The sequence below is a fragment of the Plodia interpunctella genome, chromosome 3 (genome assembly GCF_027563975.2).
Source record: "Plodia interpunctella isolate USDA-ARS_2022_Savannah chromosome 3, ilPloInte3.2, whole genome shotgun sequence".
Taxonomy (NCBI): domain Eukaryota; kingdom Metazoa; phylum Arthropoda; class Insecta; order Lepidoptera; family Pyralidae; genus Plodia; species Plodia interpunctella.
Genome location: NC_071296.1, coordinates 7016661 through 7042358, shown reverse-complemented (window position 1 = coordinate 7042358; position 25698 = coordinate 7016661). Strand labels below are relative to the sequence as shown.

Below are 25698 nucleotides of genomic sequence, written 5' to 3'. Positions count from 1 at the left end.
TAACATTTTATTTTATAAGTTCCTACGTACAAGAAATGACATTACCTTTAGTAGAATTGGAAGCCTCAACGAAGTCGCCCTTTGGCTCCTTTGTCCTTTTGTGCCTCATCTGTACTTCAGGCAATCCTGTCATTTGAAAAGAAAATTTACAGATCAATACATATTGTTTTTTTAGGAAATAATAATATTTAAATCTCAATTTTAAATCTCAATTTCAATTGTATTATTTGTTTACAGTGTATATCGAACCTTAGTACGTTATTTGAAGTATTCACTATAATGAATAAAAAATATTGACACATTGTAAATTAGTCATTTTATAAAATAGTAATTACATACCGAACTAACAATTTTTATGTTAACATATTAATTTTAGAAGTGCATATTTCGTTAAAAATTCCTTTTTAGATTGTATACCAACTATGAAGTACCTACCTAAACTACTTGTAGATTGTCGTATTGTATTGAATAGATCTCGAGCGCCATCTCTTCTTTTATATGATTATAAGTAATTTGATTATAACGAAGAATGAGCATTAACTTTTTTCACTCAAAAAGGCAGAGATAGAGACGTAATTAAGTTTTGAATTAATAAAAACTAATACCTATACAACACTGTATCTGTAGCTATGTTGTTGACCAGAGTCAACACAAATTTAATTCGCCCGAGTCGACACGCTAAGAAGAAGAATGATAACTATCCCAGAACGAAGAGAACAAATGGTCGTACACACCTATTCCGGAGTCATGCATATAGTCAGGGCTCTGTGGCTTGGCGAAGGTGCGGCGGGAATCGTCCGTGCCTCTGTTGAGGCCTACGATCTCGCGGTAGTCCTTGTTGTCCAGCACCAGCGGCGCGTCGTTGTCGAACTCGAACAGCCGCGAGCAATCGGAGTGGTTCAGCTTCTCCACGGCGTGGTCCAGTTCCGGGGGCAGCGGGTTCGAATCGCGCTTCGTGTCCCGACTCGATATGTACGGGGCGTCGGCTTTGTTTAAATCGATTATTCTGAAACAAAAATACAGTTTTATTATTGGCATATTTACTTTTTGTTGCTATCATCTTCTTAACAAATTAGCGGACTCGATTTCAGCTTTAAAGTATCTATACAGAAGATACTTTAAAACTCGTTTTTCAATGAATGTTATCTTGTCGGGTGAGAGCGGTATTTATAACGGGAGGGCCTGTTTCACCGCTTTCTGATAAAGTGTCTGATAGTGTTCAAAATTGCTTTTCACAGGTACTGGATAGGGGTAAATAAATTCATTTTTTTTATTCAACTTGGACTATCGGGATTAAAAGTACCCTATGTGTTATTCCATAACAATCTGTCGAGTAGATTGCGCGTGAAAGAGTAACACATACATCCTCCCAAACTTTCACATTTATAATATTAGTAGGATGAGGAAAGAAGGATTCGTATGTACCGGTCAGGTCGGCGGTGGTCGGGGTCGCGGCGGTCGTGGTCGTGTCGCTTGTGGCCGCGCGAGTGGCGCCGCGACGGCGGCATCACCGCTTCTGGCAACATCTGAAAACATTCCACCATTAGATAAAAATCTGTATAATAAAACTGGAAGAGAGCTTTGTCCGTATCATGCCCATACATAGGAGGTATGAAAGAAAAATAATTATGGTGGCTCTTTATAGGACGAATAGAAGCCAAAACATTTTTTTAGAATTTTTAATTTTAGTCTGTCTGTATGTTTGTTTGCGCATCAAGTAAAAACTACTGGCCGAAATCTACGCGGGCATATCTAGTATCATAAAATAATGGGAACACTTGAAGCGGGTAAATGATGCGGAGTGGCCTGTTAGATTATTATACATTTTGATGAAGAATGTTGCGGGTACTATCATGTAAACATTTTGACGAATCTTATTGCGGATTCGTCTGTTGTATTGTTCAGCTAGTACATAACTTGAAAACTGTATTACTAATTTGGACTTACTTTGGAATTCCTTGGTGGCACGGGCAGCTGGGGCTGCGGCGTGGACGAGTTGCGGTGCGGCGGCACCGGCGGCCGGTAGTCATCCGCATCCGCTGCTGGGGCCCTGCACCATGACACAAATACGTAGGTATAGGTATGTGTCTATAGAGTGAAGAAAATAAATGAGACCGCTGAGACCGTCACCAACACTGTTTTTATCAACCGATTTTAACCATACTATGTATATTTGGCATATGGCAAATGCAAATAAATTTAGTCGTTTAACATTTCTTCATGTTATATATAGATAGACAGACTATACCTCACACAAAACTTATTATAACTTCGTATTGATTTCTGTGATATCTCATCTACGCCACGGATCACTTACGCTTAAAAGTTGCATGAACTTTTGATGGAATTCATCGCGAAAATTTTGTTTATTAAATTCATTGCATTAGATTCAGGTCATAATGACAGGTCAGAAAACAGAGATGATATAATCATATACATAGATGGACTTACATATGATGTAGTCAAATGACCAATAGATTCATATCCGTGAAGTTTTCACATACATATTCAATATCCTCACTGAAGAGAACGAATATATATTTTTGCTCAACTGCACCATTGGGAATGTATGAAAGAGATGCATATAAAAGTGAAGAAGCAACATTATTAGTACTTACTGCCAATGTGCATCCCCAGAATGAGAGCGATTATGTCGCGCCGACTTCTTGCAATACGTCGTCGAATCGATCACTTTCTTGTCGTTCAGTGATGGCAGCTCGATAGAGTTGGGATTGTCGAAGCTGGTGACCATGACGTTGCCGTTTTCGCGGATAGCGTCGTCGGGGTCCGCGTAGTTGTAGTTGAGAGGGTTCGCGGTGATCCTCATTTCGGTGGAGTTCGCGTTGTCGGTGGGCTGTGTGGAGGTGCGGTTTGCTGGGTGACGGTTGCCGTTGCGCTCTATTGTTGCACGACCTAGAATTTCGAAGGAATTATTGGTTGTATTGTGGTTGTTGTAAAATAAGAAAACGAAAAAAGAAAAGTATTTTTCTGCATAATAATCGGTATGATATTATATAAAAAATTGTTTTCAAAGTATAGGATGATTTATTTCACAATATTCTGGTGGTGTCCTTAGATATTGTTTCTTAATAAGACACAAATAAAAAAGGCCTTTCAGCCCTTTTCTATAATAAATTGAAAATGCAAAAATACAGAAGTTATAAAATGTTATAATCTACGTATTTTATTCCGTAGGCCGTACGGCAAACGGTTTTTTCTGAAACCGAGAACGGTGACTTTCCCATTACAATTGCGAAAAAACAGAATAGTCTCTAAAACTGAGCATGTGTTTTAGAAACAGCACATACACTAGTATCCCCCCACTGACCTAGCCACACCCAGTCGTGCGCGTTGGTGGTGGAGTCGGCGGGGCGGCCGCGCGGCCCCAGCGCCGGCGCCGGCAGCCGCCCGTCCTCCGCCAGCGCCGGCCGCGGCCCGCCGCTCGTCGCCGGCTTCAGCCGCGACGCGTACACCACGCACGACACTACGAACACCTGGAATTATGACAATATGGTAGATGACAAACTTTTATTTTGATGATTTTCGAAGACCCTTATATAATTATAAATACCATAATATAGTGTAAAAATTGCTGTGATAATGACAATACTTTCAATGATATATATTTAGTAGATACAAAAATAAAATCACTAACGCTTACCACGATTGCAAAGCAGAATGCACCTAGTAGAACATACATTCCTGAAACGAAAAATTAAACATTATAACTTCTGACAACAAATCGAGCTACTTAGTCACATTTTAGCAACACCAGCTGAAATACAAAGGAATTGTTTGACAGTTATCGAAAAACAATATATCTTCTATCCAAGAGATATCCTATTATAATTATTTCTCTCATCTCACCATGTTTCCGATTGCGTTCGAGGCTGTGACGCTGCGATGCCCCGGTAAACATTTTGAGGCTGCAATTTTACAACCGTCCCCTTATCTTGGGAATGGTATTGTTGCCTAAGCTATGAGCTCTCTCGCCTCGTATGACATTCACGGAAAGACATGGAGTGGTCCTATTCTAAGGAACCACACATGTCATTTCCTAATATAATAGGATAGTTGCTATCAGCTCAAATTACAAACTTTTTCCATTTGTCAAAAACAAAAAAAAAATATAGGGCTTGTATGACAGTGGGAACAAGTGTCGCTACAAATGTTGGAGTCAAAGCATTTTAATTAAACTTTAATGAGAACAAAAAAAATACTAACAGTTACGACAAATAAAATTGATCAATTAATTACACATTTTATTATTTTGTTTTATTAGTGAATGCATTTATACATTTTATTTTATACACAGGCAAGTACCCTATTAGCTTAAATAATTACCGATCTCAACCGGAGTGACGTGTGGGGGCGGTGCGCGGTGCGGGGGGCTGTTGCGGAAGATGGACCCGTATTGTTGCGGCTGCACTATAGGCTCCCGGTTATTCTCGTCCTTCATAGATGAGTGGCCTGTTAGGTAACGACATAATTTATCATAATTTATATTAATTTGTCAAAGTGAAAACGCTGGTTCATATCAATTTCAGCAGACTGTATAACGGAGAGGAGCCCTTAGAAGAAAAAGACTATATAACGACTATAATCATTGAATTTCTTCTTATAGGTAGTCTAACCCTGATGGCTAAGATTCGTGGCCATCGTGTGAAATGTACACATAACTATTTCCTGGACAATTGATGGAGTGGTTTGCCTTTACCTTCTCCATTTCATAGGTACACTTCGCCGATCACCGACTAGAGAGCAGGTTTCCTCGCAATGCATTCCTTCACAGGAAGCAAGTGGTGGTCTATTAAAATTATTATACATACACGAGATATACAAACTCATGTGGCACGAGTGAAATTGTTGCCCGCATTCCTAACGTGTTTAGAATTCAAATAAGTATTTTATAGTACATTTATTGCTAGTTCTCAAGTAGTTTACCGATATCGAAGTATACGCCGCATTCGTCGCTGCATTTATTGCTGGCACAATAAAGTGTATGCTATATTATCCTATAAACTGGGGATGGTCAATGCTCACAGTTTATGGGTGTCCGCTATTTTATTTATTTATTTATTTATTTATTTATTTATTTATTTATTTATTTATTTATTTATTTATTTATTTATTTATTTATTTATTTATTTATTTATTTATTTATTTATTTATTTATTTATTTATTTATTTATTTATTTATTTATTTATTTATTTATTTATTTATTTATTTATTTATTTATTTATTTATTTATTTATTTATTTATTTATTTATTTATTTATTTATTTATTGGGAATAACTAACAGCTACATTATGTGTACTTATAAATAGTAATAATACAAAGAGTTAATGATAATGTAGCCCACAACGTTATTCTCAGCTTAACAATTATAGTGTGGGCTGCTAACTAAAAATATAGAAGTGTGTTTAATTAAATAGTTACATTAATAATTAAAAAAGAAAAAGAAATAGTAATGGTAATAGAAGATTAAACAAACAAAAGAAAACAATTATTACAATTACTAAGTGAGAGAGAATTACAAAAGAGTTAATCTTTTAAAGATTAGATTTTTAAATTTAGATAAACTGCATGCAAGAACATCTATATCTACAAAGTTATTATTATACGATTCCATCATGCGACGAAGGGGGGCTCTTAGTCCACTGTTAGTGCGACATGTATTAATTGCAAACAGGGGACGAGAGCGAACCTTCCTCGTAATAGCATTCCTAGGTACAATATAGCGCAATTTATTCACAATTTCGTTACAGTCAAAAAGGTTATTTACTATTTTATGTAGGGTACAAGCTTCAAGGTACCTCCGTCTATCACTAAGTGTGAGCATGTTGTATTTATTAAGTAACAAAGGATAGGGAAGGTAGCGCTTGAATAGCCTGTAATGCATGGCATTTAAGAACTTCTTCTGCAATCTTTCAATAGCATCAACATATTTGTTGTAATATGGATTCCATATGGGCACAGCATATTCTAGTTGGGAGCGAATAAGAGTTTTATACAGATACAGATATGTGGAGGTTCGTTTGAATTCCGTAGTGGAACGAAGAACGAAGCCATACATTTTGAAAGCATTATTTACAATGTTTTCTACGTGTCTATCCAAACATAGTTTAGAGTCCAAATGAACACCCAGGTCCCTCACGGTCGACACCTTAGTTAGGGCTGTGTCATTCAATTTATAAATAAACGCTATTTTATTTAGTTTTTTTGTAAATGTTATTGTATTACACTTACTGATGCTCAACTGTAATTTGCTATTATGACAATAGATAGAGAGCCTATCAAGATCTTGTTGTAACTCGAGACAGTCATTTATACTGTTAACTGCCTTGAAAACTTTGAGGTCATCTGCGTATAGTAGAAAGTTAGAGTGATGAAAGCATTGTTTTATATCATTAATAAAAATTATGAATAACAAAGGCCCCAATATCGATCCCTGAGGGACCCCGGAGGTGATCAAAACTCTCTTGGATTGATATCCGTTGACGACAACGCTTTGAGACCTATTAGAGATATACGATTCAAACCAACGTAGCAAATTTCCACGGATTCCATTGTAAGCTATCCTGTTTAAAAGCAGTTCATGGTCAACTTTGTCAAAAGCTTTTTTGAAATCCGTGTAACCCACATCAACCTGTACGCCACGATCCATTTGTTCAAAAAGAAAATTAGTAAAAACAGTTAAATTTGATACAGTAGATCTTTGTTTGACAAAACCGTGCTGCTCCTGGATTATGGCTTTATGTAAAATTGGGTAGACTATATTGTGAACCAGCCGTTCAAACAATTTCGCTAGTGTGCATAAGATGGAGATAGGTCTGTAATTCTCACAGACATGTTTAGGGCCACTTTTGTGGATAGGAGTTATGTTAGCACGTTTCCACAATTCAGGGAATACTCCCTCGTCTAAACACTTATTGTAGATTATGCATAGGGGCCGGCAAATAAATTTAGCAGTTCTATTAAATAACAGTGGTGGAAGGCCATCCATTTTATAGTTAATAGCAATTTGTATTCTCACAATGTTGACAATTCGATATGAATATAGAGATGATTAGTAAATCCTGATAAGTTCGTCACTACAACTTATAATCACACTCATGTGCTATGGAACATATTTTATTACGTCAATTTCTATTTTTCTATATCGTATACTAATTTAAATTTTTACGTGTAACAAGGTTTAGTTTATGAGTAAAAGTTTTGATTTTCACTACCTTTGATCATTTCCCCAAACTCTGCCAGTCCGGATCTAAGTCCGCCGCGTATCATGATGTCGTCATTCTGTGGCGTGTCCGGTCTCTGCGGTACGTCGCCACCGCTGAAGTCCACGTCCACACTGGCCGCCGCACTGGCCAGAGCCCCGGGTATGTTCTTGATGTTAGCCGGGGTTTTCATGTCGCCTTTTCCGGGCAATGCCACGCGTCGGAGTGGACCAGAACGGCACTGTTCTGGTGTCAAAAGCGTCACTCGGAGTAATTCTCCACTGCCTGGAAAAAAATCGGTATAACATGTAACATTTTTTGGATCAGCGTAACAATGCGAAAATGGTCTATATTTCATTCTTGTACATGACTGTCTGTTGCCTTAAATAAATTAAACAAAAAAAAGATACAAAATTACCTTCGCCGACCGCTATAACCCTCGGATGGCGCGAGGCCAGCATGGGCGCGAACGCAACCACCTCGGGGTCCAAACTCTCCACCAACAGATAGTAGTCCGACACGGCAACGTCTCTCAACGCTGTGCGACCACCGTCAGAGAACTCTATGTCGATATCCAAAAGACCCTCCTGAAATAAACGTTTTAGTAAATGTTATCATTTCATGTACCTACTTATTAATTTAAAATTTATAAGTAGTTTACTTGAAAAAGAAAGTTTGGATTTTCCCGTCCCATGTAACTTAGTCAACACAATAGAAAAGACAGACCCTATTATTAATAAAACATAAAAGCATACTTTAAGCTAAAGTATGTTTTATCTCTTTCTGTCAATAGGAAATTTAAAATGCGATAGTTACAAAACATACAAATCACTACATTAATGATGCCAAGAAAGTTGTTGTTTGTGCTTCATTCCACGTAATGACCTCGAACCTCAGTCATGAGGAATACGACTATGTAGATAGTTCATAAAAAACTTGCCTGATATTGCGCAGTGAGGCGCCTCGTGACAGTGGTCTCGGACACATATCCGTTCTCGATGCCGGCGGCGTCGGGCGATATGTTCAGCTGCAGGCCAGATATCACGCGCACCAACAGTCGGGAGATCGAAACCTTGTCGTTCACCACACGAATCTCTCGCACACCGATCACGCGCCCTAAAAGTACAGTCAGATTATAATGTGGCGTAAATATTTGTGCGGTCATTTAAATTTTAACATTGATGGTACCTAAGTAAGATTTTAGACTTAAAATGCAAGGGTTCTAAGTTCTAGGTAAAAACTTAGCCAAATTCTAAAAAGATGGACGAAATTTAATCAAAGGTTGGAATTAAACTATCCAGGAATATAAAAGTAATAATAATAATAAATCATTTATTTCAAAATCAATCCATATTACGAGTGGTTAAAAACAAATAAAAAAACTCATAGTAAAATTACAATTAGAATTAAATCAAATTCATTAGAATTTCTAAACGAGGATGCTGTTGGAGCTGGATCGCTAGAAGACAACAGCGAGCGTTTACTACAAAAACAAAATCTTACCTGTAACAGGCGAGAGCACTTGCACCTCAGTGCGGCCGGTGCTGCGGCCCTGCAGCACGCGGCCGCGCAGCGACGCGATCCTGGGGTCCGACACCCGCATCAGCGACAGCACCAGCTCCGTCACCTTCAGCCACGTGCGCCGCGACACGAAGTACGACACTCGCCCCGAGTCGTGGTCTTTGGCCAGGAAACGCGCGTATACCTAATCGAAATTGTCATATTGATTTTACTTCGTAAAATATAACTTGAGTCATGTGACAGCAGGATGAACCTTTCTCTCGTATCTGGGCGTTTTCCCGGTTTCTTCCTCTGTCATTGAGTGTCAGGGCCCAGGGTCTGCTTTCCTATTTTTGCGTCTCCACTTCGCACAGCCATCGGCATCCCTATTTGTCAGACCATTAGCATATCATCCCTGACGACATCAAGCTAGCATTTCTTGACTTTGCTCCTTCTGCTAGGGTCAGTTTCTTAGTATTTTATATAATATCCCAACGATGGTGATCCATGGTCTGTGACCAGAAAACGAATGAAAATAGTCACAAACTGAGATTCATTTCTCATATTCAGGACAAACATTTCACAACTAATTCCAAAGAGGAACTTTATCTTTAAAACTTTTCTTTTGAGGAAAACTTCGTTACTACAGCACATGAATGTTGTGTAACATCCCAACGGCATGATTTAACCTGAAAACGTTGCACGACGCTGCACGAGTGTAGTTAGAACACACTGTTACGGTAAACTTGTTTGCAACAACCGCTACTTGCGAACTTTAAAGTGAGGACAGTTACACTGTATACGGTGTCTCTGTGAAACTTATGTAAGTAGGTATATCTACTTACACGGAATCTTCCTTCAATACCTGGTTCATAAAACTTCTTAAGTTTGTTTTTACAATTATATCTAAAGCAAAGTTGGCAAAAGGTTCAGAGAAGTGCGGCGTAGAATTTCAAAAGTGGGTTGTCCTTAGTAGATTGTATAAATTGACATTTCAGATGGGTATAGGTTAGAGAGAACTATTGTGACTTGCCTTTATTGACTTAAAAAATAAATATTATTATAATTGATATTACAAACTATCTTGTAAATGACTGCACATAAATTTTACTATGAAAGCGAAATATTGCTAATAACATTATCACTAACCACCTAATTAACACGGGAATGGCGAGATGAATAATTTAGCACATTACCACAGACACCACAAAGCATTATTGCAGTCGACTGCAGTAACACCTTAATTTATTCATACATCTATTGAATATCTTCACTCACAGTGTCACAAATCATTTACCGTTATGAATGCATAATGTATGCATAGTGTACCGGATTGGGTGCAACGCCGGACTTCCCGTTAAGAGGTTGACTTTCTCGGAGTTTGTTTGAGATGTGTTATTGTTTATGACAATAGTAGACATAAACGTCAAGCCTATTTATAGCATTTAAGTGGCTATATGTGTAAAATGTTTCTAGACTGGTCATTTCGATTGTATCTTGAAATATTCCAGTTTCTATACAAAAAGTTTAAATACATGGTTACCATTTTACTTGGATATAATGAGACCACAAGACACCGAATAAATTATAAAGGATGGCGCCGGAAAATAGCGATAACTTCACTCAAGTTTCTCAGTTATTAGACGTAATTGGCATTCGTCAAACTGGATCAAAGACATGTATTTAACGTTGACTACAAGAGACATATTATCAGAGACGTAAGTACTACTTATTACTTATTCATAGAAACAGCAAATAAAGATGTGGGAACTTTGTTTCCTCTAGTATGTAGCGATCACTTTTAATTTTACATTGTTATTTATATTTATGCATATAACTTGTTGGAAGGAAAACCAGCCAAGAAAACGGAGTACTTATCACTGTGTGTGCCCTACCCAGTACACGCCATGCTAACCACAACAACGACATCTCCTTGATGATTTTCTTTCCTCTAAATCCGCAACGTTGATAAATTCCATGCATGTATATTTTACCTCAACGTTGCTCTGCTGGTATCTCAGTCGGCAGGTCCGCTGGTCGGTCAAGGAGTTGGTGCCGTCAGGTCTGGTGCCCCCCCACCCCCGGGCCGACAGCGACCGCTTCAGCCTCTCCTTGATACTGGAGTCATCCGATACTTTCCAACCTGCGAACAATCGCGATGAGTTGCGATATTTTCGCTAGTCACGTTTGTTATGAAAAAGGCATTGTTTACGACAGATTGTAAGCAGGGTTGAATAGCAGCGATTTTCGAATGATTTATTAGAGTCATCAGCGGATTTGTTTGGCGATTTAGAATGCGTGTTTATTGCATATAGGTATACATTGAAACAACTATGATAAATGAATATTATGCATATGCAACCTGTTCGTTGTAAAAAATAATCTTCAGGGGAATGATCACTAAACCACGCCAATCACTGATAATGGTTCTTGCTTACACAAGATATACTGTAATGAAGGAGTTGGTATCATTAAATTCATCCCCCTCCTTATCACAAAAAATAAGTTTCCTTCTCAAGGGAGAAACTTATTTATTCTCTACAGCAGCTATAAAAAACAAAACCCTAACCTAAAGACCAACAACATTTTATTTGATGTATGTTTTGACGCAGTCAGCCCCCAAAGCTGAATAAGATTACCTGTGTGTGTAAGTGTTAAAATGTTATCTGATAACAATATATTTTAATTAATAAGTGATCCCAATCGCTACAATACTTATAGAGTATATCGCACTATTCGAACTTATTATGGTGGGGTCATCGTATAAGCATGTTACCATTACCATCGGACTGTAATCAGATGAAGGCTGATAATATGCCAGAACAAATGTACAGATACACAAATATACTTTTAACACTGGGTCTAGTGATAGAAAATCGGCTTAAGCGATTTTCGTGAGATTCTGCAATGCGATAGAACGTTCTCTTTATTCGAGCTCCGGACGCTGGTCGCAGTGATTTAGAAAGGATTTGAGATCTGCGGAATACGGTAGTGCGCTCGGTAATCCTATGTTCAAACGTATGTATGTCACTGTATACAGTATCGATGCAGACACAATATCTATGCTGAACGATGATCGATAAACAAACCTTTGATCTGCGACAGCCTGTTGTCGTCGACGTCGATCTCGAGCGGGCTCTCCGGCATCCACACGGTGAAGCGCGCCAAGCCGGTATATGTACCATATTTCACTATAACTGATGCGTTCGACGAGCCTCGGATCTCGGACCCGTCGACATACACTGAACTGCACGACGATGAAACCTGTAGATGCACATGACTACGATTAGATCCTGGATTTAAGTCTTAAAAGTAAATATACCTAAACATTCAAGTTGAAGTACAAGATTAATCCATTTAGAGAAGACGTATAAAATTTATTGACGTATATATTTAGACACAGCACATTATAATGAATTATAGTCAAGCTATTGTTAACGTCGTTAACCTATCGCTATCCAAAGGCCTGAAAATTGCATAGCGACAACGTCCAAGCCAAAAGATTTACGGTTTCAGTCGCGTACGTACTCGTATACCGCAATATGCCACAACGGCAAACGTTGCGGTTATCCGCACAGTGAAAATCCCAAGTTCGGATATCAACCCGTAATAAAATTTTGATTATCATTTAAACTTGCTTCGACCTCGATATAAAAAGCGAGACATTTGTTTCAATTTTCCTAACATGAAAAATCGTGCCTCATTACAGTCACCTAAAAATGAAAAAGCTTTCAATTAATTTTGCAGCGTGAAGAATAGAAAGTTTAACATAATATGTAGTCTTAATATTTCGTAAGTATAATATCTGTAAATTACTTCAATTAATGTAGATTTTATTTCTAGATAGATTGAAGTAATTTACAGATATTAATTAGCATGTTTTGTTTTGTGAACAAATATAGACAATTCGCTGATAGTAGTTATAGTCGATTTCTATTTTTATTACTAAAATAGCCTTTTAGTGATAGTCGTTAATTATGACAAATAAAATAAATACATATGCAAATAAAATAAAGTAAATAGGTACATATTTGCGTCAATACAACCTCCACATTTCGCGCGGCCCGACAAGCATTTACCCAAGTTATTATTTGTTCATATATATGATGTAAAGTAGTTGAATGTAGAAAAAGCCGATCGATTCTGGCGAGTTACCTTGAGCACGCTCTCGTCTTCCGAGTGGCAGGAGCTCTGCAGCGTGACGTCAGCCACCTGGCCGGCTTGCGACACTATCAACACCTTCATAGCTTGCGACACTTGACGTCCAGTCAGCACCGCCGTGTTTAGGACTTCCCAGTTCTAGAACAAACAAAATTATGTCTATTGTAAATACCGTTAAGGTGAAACTTAATTAATAAAACTTAGGGACCTATATTACGAATAACATATAGACTACGATAGATAAGTACATATTAATAACTAATTAAGCAAATATAGATTACTCAAGATAAGAGCAATGTATTGCTAATACATTACTTACATCATCTCACGGTAATCAAAAAAATATTTCAAAAAAGCGTTACAAAATATATCTATATTTTACGCCAATTTATTTCGATAGCAATTTGAGAGACGAGGGTTAACTGGCTTAGCTCCATAAAGCTGGCTTATACGATTAAGAGTGATTATTTAGTAATGCTATCACACTTTCATTTGCATATCACTTCACTAATAGCGCTCACACGCTACGTTTAATAAATGACCAGAAAATTGCTTCACAAATCAAGTTTATCTACAAAATGCATAGTCGTGACGGATAACCGTTTTTATTCGTTTTGGACGAGCCGAATGCTACGGCGGAAAAGATGACTTGGCGTTAAACAACATAAATCCTTATTTAGTCGACGTAGCGCCAGCAAGAATCCTTGCACAAAAGTTTCACAAATAAAATTTTACAGCTTTAATTTTGAACATAAATTCCAATTTTATCTACAAACTAAGTTGACAGACGTAGGTATTAAATTTGCTAAGGCTGATTAATTTAATAAACGTAAAAACTTTTCAAAGCAGTAAACAATCCCTTTAAAAGGATAATGATTTATTCAAGGCTTATAAAGGAGATGCTGGTAATAATAAAACTCACAGTTTAGTGCTTGGCTTTCAATTGTAATTGTTCCCGTGGACCTTGCCCTATAACGAGGACTATTTACGACCAGTAGGACTAAAATTATTGTAATTAGATAAGGAGTTAATGGTTCGCCATTGGATTCTGCGTTTTATGGCTCTCCCTCCACTCCAACCCTTATTAATATAATCCAAAACTATAGCAACAATTTCATTTCGGCGATGATATAGACTTATTATTACTGCAGCAACAGTCATAAACCATCTTTGTACTTATTTATATTTGAGCCTGCTTCATAAACTGAACATACATTTTAGTCGCATTACTGATCCTAATATCATATCTAAGACATTGTAAACATTAGGTTGCTACTTATAGGTAAGTACCTAGTTAACGATATATCGTTAATCTAAATTTCGAAAATCGAAGACAGGCTTGCATTGGGAGTTTTGAGGAACATTTATTTTGTAACAAACATTTTATATACTTGGTTTGCAGAGCCTTTATCTCTGTAATATTTGTCTCTATATTCAGAAATATACAAAAGCGTGATACATAAACATTTATAAAAGGTTCAGAAGAGTGCTCGCACAAATGAAATAAATGATACTGACATTGTTTGTACCAATTTATAACGCAACATAAAAAAACAAAATAATTCTGCAGTAGATCGCTCATCCTTTTAATAACCCGTTGGGTCAGGCGGAGTCTTATACATTTATTATAATTATATCAGCGGGAGATAAAGTGGCTTTGTGGAGCGCACCCGCCTAATAATTATTAAACGTAAGTATTCTTTTTATACCAATTATTTTAAGCATCTATAAATAAAATATAATCGTTTTATTTTAGATCGATCATCCCTCAGTACTCCAGATAATTAATACCGAGTGAGCTAAAGGTCAGTTTAGGAGCGTTATCCGTCAGCCGGAGATATGAAGAGGCTTCGTGGAGCGCCCGCCGGGGTTGCGTTAATGGCCTTCACGCTAATATTAAGATAAACTAATCGCCGTATAACTCATGCTTGAAGTTTCAATGCTTTGCTTAGAGCTACCGAAACATCCTGCTACTGTTCTCCTGTTTGAAAGGTAGGCTTGATGAATAAAGTACTTAGAAATTATATAAACAAAGAAATTTGTATGGTGTACACCATACGGTGTGGTGTGTTTTTCGGATTAAGAGGTTGTGTTTCTGTAAAAAGCGACAGTTTTATGTAAACTTCAACTTGATAACAATAAAACGGTTGCGGTCAATAACTTCAGGGAACTCGACCATTTTTATTAGATTTATTAAATCGAAAATTCTCGATCCTATTTTTATAATACCTTGGAAACTATCCGGCACTTAATTAAATTCCGTTAGCCAACCAGTTAGTAGGAAATTGGGGGATTATTCCAGGAACATTACATACAAGCCAATTCGACAGGTACCTTTTACTGTTGACATTCAAGTTACGTTCTTCGAAATTGTGGCACATGGAAGCCATGTAGTCAAAATAACTTATGTATAGAAATTTATTTTTTTGGTTAAAAACATAACTAGCTTCCATTTCTTTAGTTTAAAAAAAAAAGCAATAGAGTTATTAACAACCAAACAAAAAATATGTAGATTATCTTCAAAATGTTAAGCTGTTATTCTTGAGCAAGAAAGCTATAGCTGTTGGTTTCAATCTATTCATATCATTTAGGAACTAGAATAGAACATTTTCACGAAAAAAGTAGTTCAGTTTTGTCATAACAAAGTAATAAGAATTTATCCTTAGGAGAATGAAAAAAAACCGTGGCGGCTGTTTCTCAGCGTCCATTAACTAGCGATAAAGCTATTAGGTACACCACTTCATTCATACTAAGAATACACCATTAAACGTTAATCCCCACGATTTGTTACAATCACTTCCATGACCAAGATAATAATGCCTAAGAGGGCATGAGAGCGTTTATTTTTTATTACATTCTTTAATTAGTGCGTCTGTTTTCACGGTCCAATTCACAGGCAATAGTTACGTAGGAACGCACGTCGCCACCGCGCACATAAAAACCCTTGAAACTCGATAAAGATATCGTTATAGCAATAAAACCAGATCCTTGCTTCCATTAATTACGGAGAAAATACCTTTTGGTTAATTTATCGCCACAATCGACTGCCCTATAAATTGTTGATTTCGAGCACCTGCTACGATAATAACGAGTAAGTAACTGACTGTGATTTCTTGTGAAATTTATACTTATTAATATGTCAAAATTCATCTTACCACCTCTTTCGCGGTAGCTTACTTTATGGCTCAATCTACTGGTGCCACCCACCCATATTAACATGGGTCCAGACCGGCCCAAAACCACTTCAATAGCCGTGACCTCAGAAACATAGTCCATTTATTGAAGTACTTACAATAAATAGTGTTTTGAAAGTCCCTATATCAATCACGAACAACAAACAATTCAAAACTTTCCTCGTAAACTGTTCCAGTCTAGACTCGTTACCATTAGAAGGGATGAAACTATCAGAATAATAAATCTATAGGTCCGTACGTAATTAGAGTTATTTATTTGTCCACAGTTATTTTAATGCTAATAAGAGTACATAATGTAACACTAACATAACCCTTTGCCTTTATTTATATAAATACGAACTATAAATATATATGCACCTATAGCTGTATTTATCATCACCTATGGGTTCTTGTCCGAGTATGTAATATAACAAGTCATGACTATATTCAAGTAGTAGTACTTAATAAACATACCTTAGAAATAGGCAGTACTGCTTGAATGTCATCTTTCTCGATATCAAGTCGTGTGTTGGCCCTGTGCTCCGGAGGCGGTCCTTCTGTGGTTGACCCAGAGGGGGCGTTGGGGGAGACCCTGACGACCCAGCTCAAGCGGGCAGTGCCACGCCCCGACTCTCCTTCTGAGCCGTCTGCATCGCCCTCACTCTCTGCTCCCACTTCCACCAACCAAGTCAAAACTTCCTCCCAACCAGGACCTCCTGCTCCACTGCTCTCTTCCATTTCCCTAAAGAAGGGAATAATTCATAATAAATTTGCGATTTGATTTGCAGAAAAGTAGGAAATGTAAATTATACTAAAGTATGGTGTTAGATAGGGATTTTTTATTAATTTAACGGCAAAATCATAAAATGATTATTATATTTCTAGTATCATACGATTTTGCAGAATCTAGAATCCAGACAATATTTTTCAACCGCGAAACGCCGAGTTTCATCAAGAACACAAACGCCCAGTTTCATCAAGAACACAAACGCCGGTGCGGATTTATGGCCGCGCCCGTTCGTGAATAAATACTCCTCGTATTCCGAGGACAATTTAGCTAAAGAAATTGAAATGCGGATTTGTTTCATTATTGTAAGCATGTGTTTTCATTTGCGTACAGCAGTCGCAACAAGTTAAACCCCGAATTCTCTCACACAAATAAAAATGAAATGCTTCGTAATTGGTATTCTTACAAAAAGGATAGAGGTGTTTTTCTTTATATACATAGTTTTGTTCGATCGTCTTTGTAGTCTTTATTACCCAAGAGAATAGAACTTTTCGGTTTGCTGTTCAAGTCGACCCAGTTAGTTTCAATGGCGTCGTAGAATTCGAAAAACTCGAAAGCGAAGCTTGAGAAAATAAGAGCGAAATGGATCCTTTAAGCCTTGCTGCATTGGCCGGCCGAGCACGTCGGATGCGACTGCGCCTGCTATAAAAGCTGCACTGGCCTGCGATAGCAATCTCATTCGGAACGCATATCGTGTTTGTTGGGCAAAAGTAAACAGGAACTTTAATAGACATCCGTTACAGCAAATATTATACAGACGATGTGACGGCTTGTGGTCATATAAGGAAGTCCCATAATATATTTACACGTGTTTCATATAAAATATATACTTATTAGCTAGCCGTTTATCTTTGCCGACGACGATGTGCCATTTCATTTAGGTATGACAAAATGTATTTCTTTCTTTTCTTGTACTGTACTATGTATAGGACTTATCACGATATGTACTTATGTAAGATATACGTTGCAAGTCTAATTTCCATTTCAAAGTTAAAATGCCGCTGACAAGAGACCAAACGAAAGGTAGATGGCTATTTTCCTACTAGTCAGAAAAGTTGATTTACCATAATTAAAACTAATTATACGTATGCCTGCTAGTAGAAGAGCCTGTTAATGGTTACTTGGCTTACCTGCGTGATTACCATTAACCAAGGTTTGTTATGACCGCCACTCTAATTGCTAGTTGCAATCGATCATTACAATTCAAAGGGTGCAGCTAAAGAACAAACGAATTTTCTAATCACGAAAAGAATTTTCTCTTATTTTATATTAATAATTTTAATATTTTTATATTATTCATTTAAATGTTAATTAAATATGTCAATTGCAAGTTTAAAACAGAAAGGGGCACTCAGAAAAGCTTAAGACAGTAGTCAAAAAACGGATCGAGTGCCGGAGGTGGTCTATTATGGTGGTCCCGATCTATAGAGGGATATGTTATGATAAGCTGTTATACTAAGAGCTAACTTACGTATCGAGTCCGTCGTCATCGCGCAAGGGTTGCTCCAGCCGCGTGGCAGTGACAGTGGCAGCCCTAGGCTTCACCTCCGCGGTGACCGCCCAGCGGGAGTTCGACGCTGTCACGCTCACTAGGCGCAGCCCTGACTTCACCTTCATCCTACAGAAAAATAACACATATGCAAACTGCACCAGTAAATAGTTACAATGCTTACAGTTATGTACTTTGTATATCTGGGAAGTTATAAACATAAACAGAAAGCTTTAGCATTTCCCGCAGTGTGAAGTTGTAATGGCCATAGAAAACATCCGTGACCGGATGGAATTACACGGCTCACAGTACAATAGCCAGGAGTAGCACAATATGCTCACTAAATCTTAAGAGGTTAAACCGAAGTGGTTATAAATTTCCATTTAGGCGCATATAACGTTATTCCCGCATGCCCCGTCGCTCGTAACTCAAAGTATATAAAGATACAGTATAAAGTTTCGGCGCAGGTGGCTCAAGAACTGTGAAAGTGGGTGCTCCTCACATAAGCGTGACTTGGAAATGGCTGCGTTTTTGTTTCTCACTCTCTGAATATATTCCACGCCTCGCACTGAATAAAACGCGACTTTATGTAAATTTCTAATATGTGCGGCACCTTTTGAGATAAGTATATCTAAACAAAACATAGATACACATATTTATTATCAGAGCTCGAGTCAGAGTAGCGTATTCACAAAGAATATTTGTATTTATTGCCTCGCCAAAGAATATTATATAATCTAATGTCAACAACAAGCGCAGAGTGAAAAAGAATATACGAGTAGATTACCTACATATAGACGTCGAAAAATGATATTATTTTCCACTACTATTTTATTATTGATTTTCGAGTTTCTATTATTCTTATTAAATATTTCTTACACATATATTTATTTTTATTTGTCTGAGCTAAAGCTGTCGCGGAAAAAGTTTTAATTGGAACATTGGGGTCGACAGCATCCAGCGCACTTGTTCTCAACCGCAATTCGGAGCACTCTCCGTAAACGTCTCATCCATTTCCAGCCCGCGTTCCTTTAAACTTGCTGTCCGTATTCTCTGCTCTGTGTTATAATTTTTAATTGTATACAAGGTTTTCTGTTTCTAACAAACGTTTTTCTTCAGGTGTAAAATCTATATCGTAAATTAACAACTAGTTTTACATGTAGATTTTGTTTGATGAAGCTTTCTAATCAATGTAATTATTATCTCGTTTTTCATTACATTTTAATACAGTAAAGAAATTATTTATGCATATTTTCGCAATCAACAACAGAACTGACCCAAACAGATATTTTATTCAGTTTTCATTCAATAAACCAGTTGTGCGGAACATCATGTAAATACGGGGCTAGTTGACAAAACAAAGGACGGACAAGCTGCTCCGTCATTTACGGAGAGACTGCTATGACAGCAAATCCATCGGTCCATACCGAGTGGTATGGACCGCAGGCACGATGCAAGCCGGACTTGATGCTTGTCCCGTCGTGGGCGGCTGTCAGTGATTGCTTAATTCCGAGATTAGTATGATATGTACGTTGAGATGTTGACGCGGTATTCCAAATTTGAATTATTCTACAGATATATATTAGTGTAGATATTTATTTATACTACTAGAAATACGATGTGGTATTTATTTATACAACATTTTTTTTTACTTTCATGTACACAATTTGCTCCTATTCGTAAAGCTTTTGTCCAAGATTCTAATAGTTATTGCGTCTTAAAATAAAATTAAATGAAGAAAGATACTAACCTGATTACAATATGGCCAATATTGTGACTAGCGTCGCGACGGACGACGAATGGCAGGTGTATTCTTGAATGTGGGTACAATGGAGCCCTCGGTAGAAGAAGAGCAGCGTCTCCTGCCACCGCTTCCCGGTATCCAGCTCGAGCTCCGGCCAGCGTCACGGAGCCGAGGGGCCAGGCGGGCTGGACCGATACTCGTCCACAAGCACCATCCCCAGAATCTCCATTTCCTGCTTCTGCAGCACTATATGTCAGTTTCACAGTGCGCGGTGGGCGTTTTCCTTTTCCATCCGCTGGCCACCACGCAGCAGGTATTGTCAATTCGGCTAAACAGGCCCCTTCTTCTCCTTCAGGACCACATGTAGCCGATAAAGACCGGGAGTCTAACATTGCATGGAGAGTTATACAGACTCGTCTTGGCCGCGCTGCAGCTCGTCTTGCCCCACCTTCTCCTCCAGTATGGAATAAGACTCGTAATACTGGTGAGTCTCGAGGTAGTTCTTTGAATACGAGGTGAGCGGATACATCTAGTCTATGAGCGGTGGCATCTTGAAGTTCTAGTAAGGTAGCGTTTCTCCGTGGTGGTTCCAGCGGGTCAGGTACAGCATATCGCGCAGGTACAGTCTGTTTCGTCGAGAACGGGCCATATGTGGCTCGCACTGACGCTGGTGCAGACCCTTGTAATACAGTAAAGCGGTCAAGGGATAACAAAGCACCAGGCAATGCTGTACTCGTCGGCTCGGGTGGTGGGCCAGCGCTGCTCCATCTTGCTGTGTGCTTTAGAAAAAACCCACTGTCTTTATTTTCAAAATGAACTTCAACTGCCAGTACGGTCCCTGTAACAAAAAAATAAAGAAGAATAAATAACCACAACTTTACATTATCAAAAACGTGTGGCATTTAAAAAAGTTTAATATTTAAGAGTTTATCTTGAGTTTTTGACGAGAGATGAAAGACACCAAAGCTAAATTCTGGCACGATTCCAACTGCATTTATAATGTTCCAAAGCGAAATGTCAGTCCGTTTACTTGATGTTTACAAACAACTTTTTATTTTTGTATATCGAGCTATTTGTGTTCGCGATCGATGACTTCACCAAAGGACTGCACTTTGTCGTCGAGACCAGTCTTGATTAAAATAAAACAGCGATACGACTTGAATATTTGTAAGATCTTCTGTGACTGAAGATATTAATTGAAAGATGTTAAAAAAAACTAAATATGGTTTTTATTATATCCAAAAATAAATCTATATTGTCGTTGTTAAAATAAAATGTTATAAGGGAAATACATACGTAGATAACAAACATTAGTAAGGTTTTGAGGGATGAAATGGCTCTTGTTTCTTGAAGCAGGTATAACTTTCCCGTTTATTTAGGCATGCCTTGCGTCACGTTTCCAGCGAGAGCTCTACAGAATTCATTATATACCATTGTATGATTCCCAGCCCTTGGCCCTTGTAAAATGTTTTGTCACGTTCATTCATAATTGAGTTAGTTGAAGCTAAAACATATCTAAATTAAACATACATATTTTGATATAGATACTACTACAGGCCACTAAGTTCATACACAAATATAATTTTCGTTAAAAAAAGAATGGAGTGTTACTCGTATTTGTGGGCAACGTTATAACATAAAATTAATTTACTGATTCACTTGCAATATGAATGAGGAGATTTTTTATAGTATAGCTATTCAGAGTAAGCTTTATTAAAAATAAGTATTCCTGACCCTGCGGCAGGGCAGGACCACAAACTTCAATATTTTTGGAAAATATCTCGAGACCATTCTTAAGTTTATGTACAGCTCAGCGATAGTATAGGTAATAACTACAATTTATATTCGAAAAAAAAATAATACAATTTTTCACTATTCAACGGATCTCTATCTATCCGCATGATGCTAATACGTGCTTATTTTATCGAACAGTACTCCTCTGTTTTCCATCGCCTGCTCCATTGAACAGTGCTATTGGAAACGTGACTCTTGGTGCCTGACAGATGGCTTTCCAATATATAAATATTATAAATGTTAATGTATAAAAAAATCCCCATACAAATTAAATTGAGTGTGGACGTTGCCCGTTTTCAATAAATCGAAATAAAAACATGGTCAATATAGATCTGACGAAGGCAGAAACAAACGCAATGGCAATGATCTAATTGTCTATTGACACAAATTGTGTTTGTGTAATTGAGTTACAATTTATTTAATTGCAATAAAACACTGATTGTTGCAATTATAAGTAGAAAATTTTTAACAATGAGTATTAGGTACGTAGTATGATATCGATCAGAATGAGTATTTATTGACATGATAATAATATAAATAAAAGCAACAAATTCCATTAAGCTCGATATTTTCTGAAAACCAGTTTGTCTTTTATTAGTTTTTTTTTACATCATAAAAAATATTATACAGTACATTTACATAGTATTGTGTTATTATACTATGGTACAGTTGTGAAGCAAATTAAAATCCACTCTGATGCTAACCTGGCAATTCGATTCGATTGGTTCCCGGCAAACGTCCTGCCGCAGACGGCTGGTTTGTTTCAGGCAGTTCATACTATTTGTGTTGTGGATTGTGGATCAAAGTGATATATTCACTGGCGTGTTCCAACTGGTTCTAACCTTCGGTTTGTTCTATCTGTGTTGTGCTACCATCGTGAGCTCAATTTGCTATTTGCGAATGTTATAAAAATAATATCTGACGATCTTTTAATGGATGTCCAAAAGAACCAAGGTACCAATCTACTAATACATCTTTGTTCTAACCGGCATTCATTAAACACAAGTAAATTCTATACATATAATAATCTAAGTAGATTTTACCTGTGTTTTCTAAATTCTTATGGGATAAAATTGGGAGGTACAGTCCGTCAAAAAGTGTAATCCGTCAAAAATCTCTATGCGGTGATAATACCGACGAATTTACAATGAATTTGGGTAGGTCGATTTGATTGTACTTCTAAAGCCAACTGACCACGTCTCGTGAACATGTTTAGGTTTTCATAAAGGCTGAAATCATGAAACATTTTGAACTATTCAAATTTCATGGTATGTGATGATGTCACTAACGCCGGCCGCTGGCAACGTGACCTGATAGATGGACAAATATTTGTCAGTTAATGGAGTCAGCACATTATTGTACCGTGCCCTGTAACTGCCATATGCCTATGTTAGAGATTCACTGCCCTTATATTCATAAGCAAATTTCATAAGCCATAAGGGATAGTCAAATACGGCGACAGACACGTATGCATTGGGACACATATACTCATGATAAACCCGAGGAGGATTCTTTACTATATATAATAATAAATTAAGCTTGCGATAACAAATGGAAGATTCCATTGTGTTATATATCGTTTAAAATACGACTTCTAAAAATTAAAGGAAGGCCATTAAAGGACTTCCAATAACAATAACTGATTAAAAATCCATAATAGGAAAATATTTTACATAATCAATCGAAAATATATTGGAAAACGAAAATAGAAAATGGTATCGCTTTATCCTGTTTGCATCATTTATACATACATTATATATATCAATCTAGAAGGGCAAATTAACAATATTAATCAATATATATATATTAATTAATATTGTTAATAAGTAATTTATTTTACCACAAAAAGATTTTATCTAACTCGAAGGGTGGTGGCGCGTTGTAATTTAAGACATAACATTTTGACCTAAGCTTATATAGAAGGTCGACTCGGACACTCCGATGCGGCTCCGATAAAAACAAGGAATAGCCATGGACATGTCTGGACCGTATCTAAGGATTTGTTCAGTTTGTTGAAAAGCAGTTATTTCTCCCTCGCACCTACCACCCCCCTTTTCGCAATAGGGGAGCGATCGGAAAATGCGATATCAATTCGCGAAACTTTTCATTTTGTCACTGTGCCGCGCTTCACTGCAAAGGAAATTAAAGTTGTGTGTACATTTACGAGTATAAACATAATACACAGGACTAAAATAATCTTGAAAAAAAAAAGTAACATATTCACGTCGGCTTATAATACCGGATAGTCCTCATAAAACGGTACTTTGACGTTAAGTAAAACCAAACCGGAACGCTCCTAAAATTTGTATAAAGCGACAGTAAACTCTGAAAAATTGAGGTAGAAGGAAGACTCCGTAAAAAATAATGGCCCACCCTTCGTAGGCGGGAATGGGGTCTGCTAAATAAATTGTTTTGCTTTTCCAATTCCAGACAACAACCACAAGCGATTGTTTTACAGTGAAAACTAAACATTTCAACTAACTAAACAGTTAAGGTGCATAGAAACCTACGCTACTGATTTTCGGAAAATTAATTCAGATGCTTTTGTATATTAGATGTACCTAATAGGTATATATAAAAAATTACGTTAATTTCAGTTACCGAATACATTGTATTCCTAATAAAACCACAAATTGTAGAGTGTGGGTTGTAGATACCACGACGATGAAAAAAGTGATAATGATAATTCTATTAGACGTAAGGTGATAATTTCTTCTAAAATTATATATTACCGGCCAAGCCCAGCTTCGTATGTAGGCAAATCAATAATTTCATACTAGCCCAAAATCCAATCAAACAATGTAAAGTGAGCTATCTGTGATTAGGCGCTATTATTTCTGCTGTCTAGAATCTAGAAAATAGAACCACTAAAAGTAGACTATATAAAATTTGTGCGATTTTTTATAGTATGGTACTATACTGTCTTAAAACAAATCAGATGAACTTAACCTTCCGCCCTTTGTATATACCATATTAGTAAAAATAGTTTCGATAAATAAATAAACTTAGATATGTACTGAATGGTGTCTCTAAAAAAATGCTCAAACGAGCATATTTTTTGATTATTTTCAGATACTCCTAAATATCAACCGAGTCTCGAGTCATTGCATCTTATCAATAACTCATACATATTTCCTAAACCTGCAAGCCGTGGTTAATAAGGTGAAATCTCAAATTACAATACAGAATAATTTTATAATGAATTAAATACATTGTTTTACTGAGGCGACGTTTTCAAAAAATTTAAGCGAGACCAGAAGTTACGATATTGAAACATTTAACTGGCCTGGGTCTGACAGAGATACATACATGTAAATGTGCTAATGGGAAGTTAAAATAAGGTATTTTAAGATTATTTAAATTGCCATTCTATATTCATCTTATTCCGTGTCTGAAAATTCTTATTTGCCAACGGGGTAGGTACTCGTTGGAACATTATATTCCTTTTTATACGTGTCGGATGAATGTACAAATACTTGTTCCTTTTGCGGATATTCCCGATGATTGATCGTATTCCCGTCGGAACCAAAACATTGCAAATCAATTTAAAGGATCATGTTGGATAAGCTACTAGATACATTAGATAAAGAGTGTAAGTGACACTTTTAGTGTAGATGATAGAGTCAGAGAAATTTTAAAAATGTGTATGCTCTAGAGAAAATAGATATATTTATATTGTGATGTGATATACATCATAGTCTATATAAAAATATGTCATCTAACTTCATATTTGAATATGTAATTAAAGTACAGTCGGGGACAAAATAACCCGCCACTTAACTTACTGCAACACAGGTGGCTCAGATTCATGTGTCTCTGAATTGTCTC

At 37.1% G+C, this 25698-nt stretch overlaps 1 protein-coding gene across 3 annotated transcripts in view; it reads right to left on the bottom strand.

The window, feature by feature from the left end:
• dtn (detonator) overlaps positions 1-25698 on the bottom strand; it is a 73744-nt gene that overhangs the window by 3078 nt on the left and 44968 nt on the right. For all 3 annotated transcript variants that reach the window (XM_053769181.2, XM_053769183.1, XM_053769184.1), the window contains exons 2-19: positions 20083-20914; positions 18315-18461; positions 16531-16798; positions 12878-13021; positions 11812-11986; positions 10717-10865; positions 8726-8927; positions 8163-8338; positions 7641-7809; positions 7235-7507; positions 4345-4470; positions 3662-3702; positions 3329-3494; positions 2619-2913; positions 1948-2050; positions 1426-1526; positions 735-1006; positions 46-126 (exon numbers count right to left, since the gene is read on the bottom strand). In XM_053769181.2, coding sequence (XP_053625156.1) covers positions 46-126; positions 735-1006; positions 1426-1526; positions 1948-2050; positions 2619-2913; positions 3329-3494; positions 3662-3702; positions 4345-4470; positions 7235-7507; positions 7641-7809; positions 8163-8338; positions 8726-8927; positions 10717-10865; positions 11812-11986; positions 12878-13021; positions 16531-16798; positions 18315-18461; positions 20083-20914 — 3720 coding nt within the window. The remainder of the gene's footprint in view (positions 1-45; positions 127-734; positions 1007-1425; positions 1527-1947; positions 2051-2618; positions 2914-3328; positions 3495-3661; positions 3703-4344; positions 4471-7234; positions 7508-7640; positions 7810-8162; positions 8339-8725; positions 8928-10716; positions 10866-11811; positions 11987-12877; positions 13022-16530; positions 16799-18314; positions 18462-20082; positions 20915-25698) is intronic.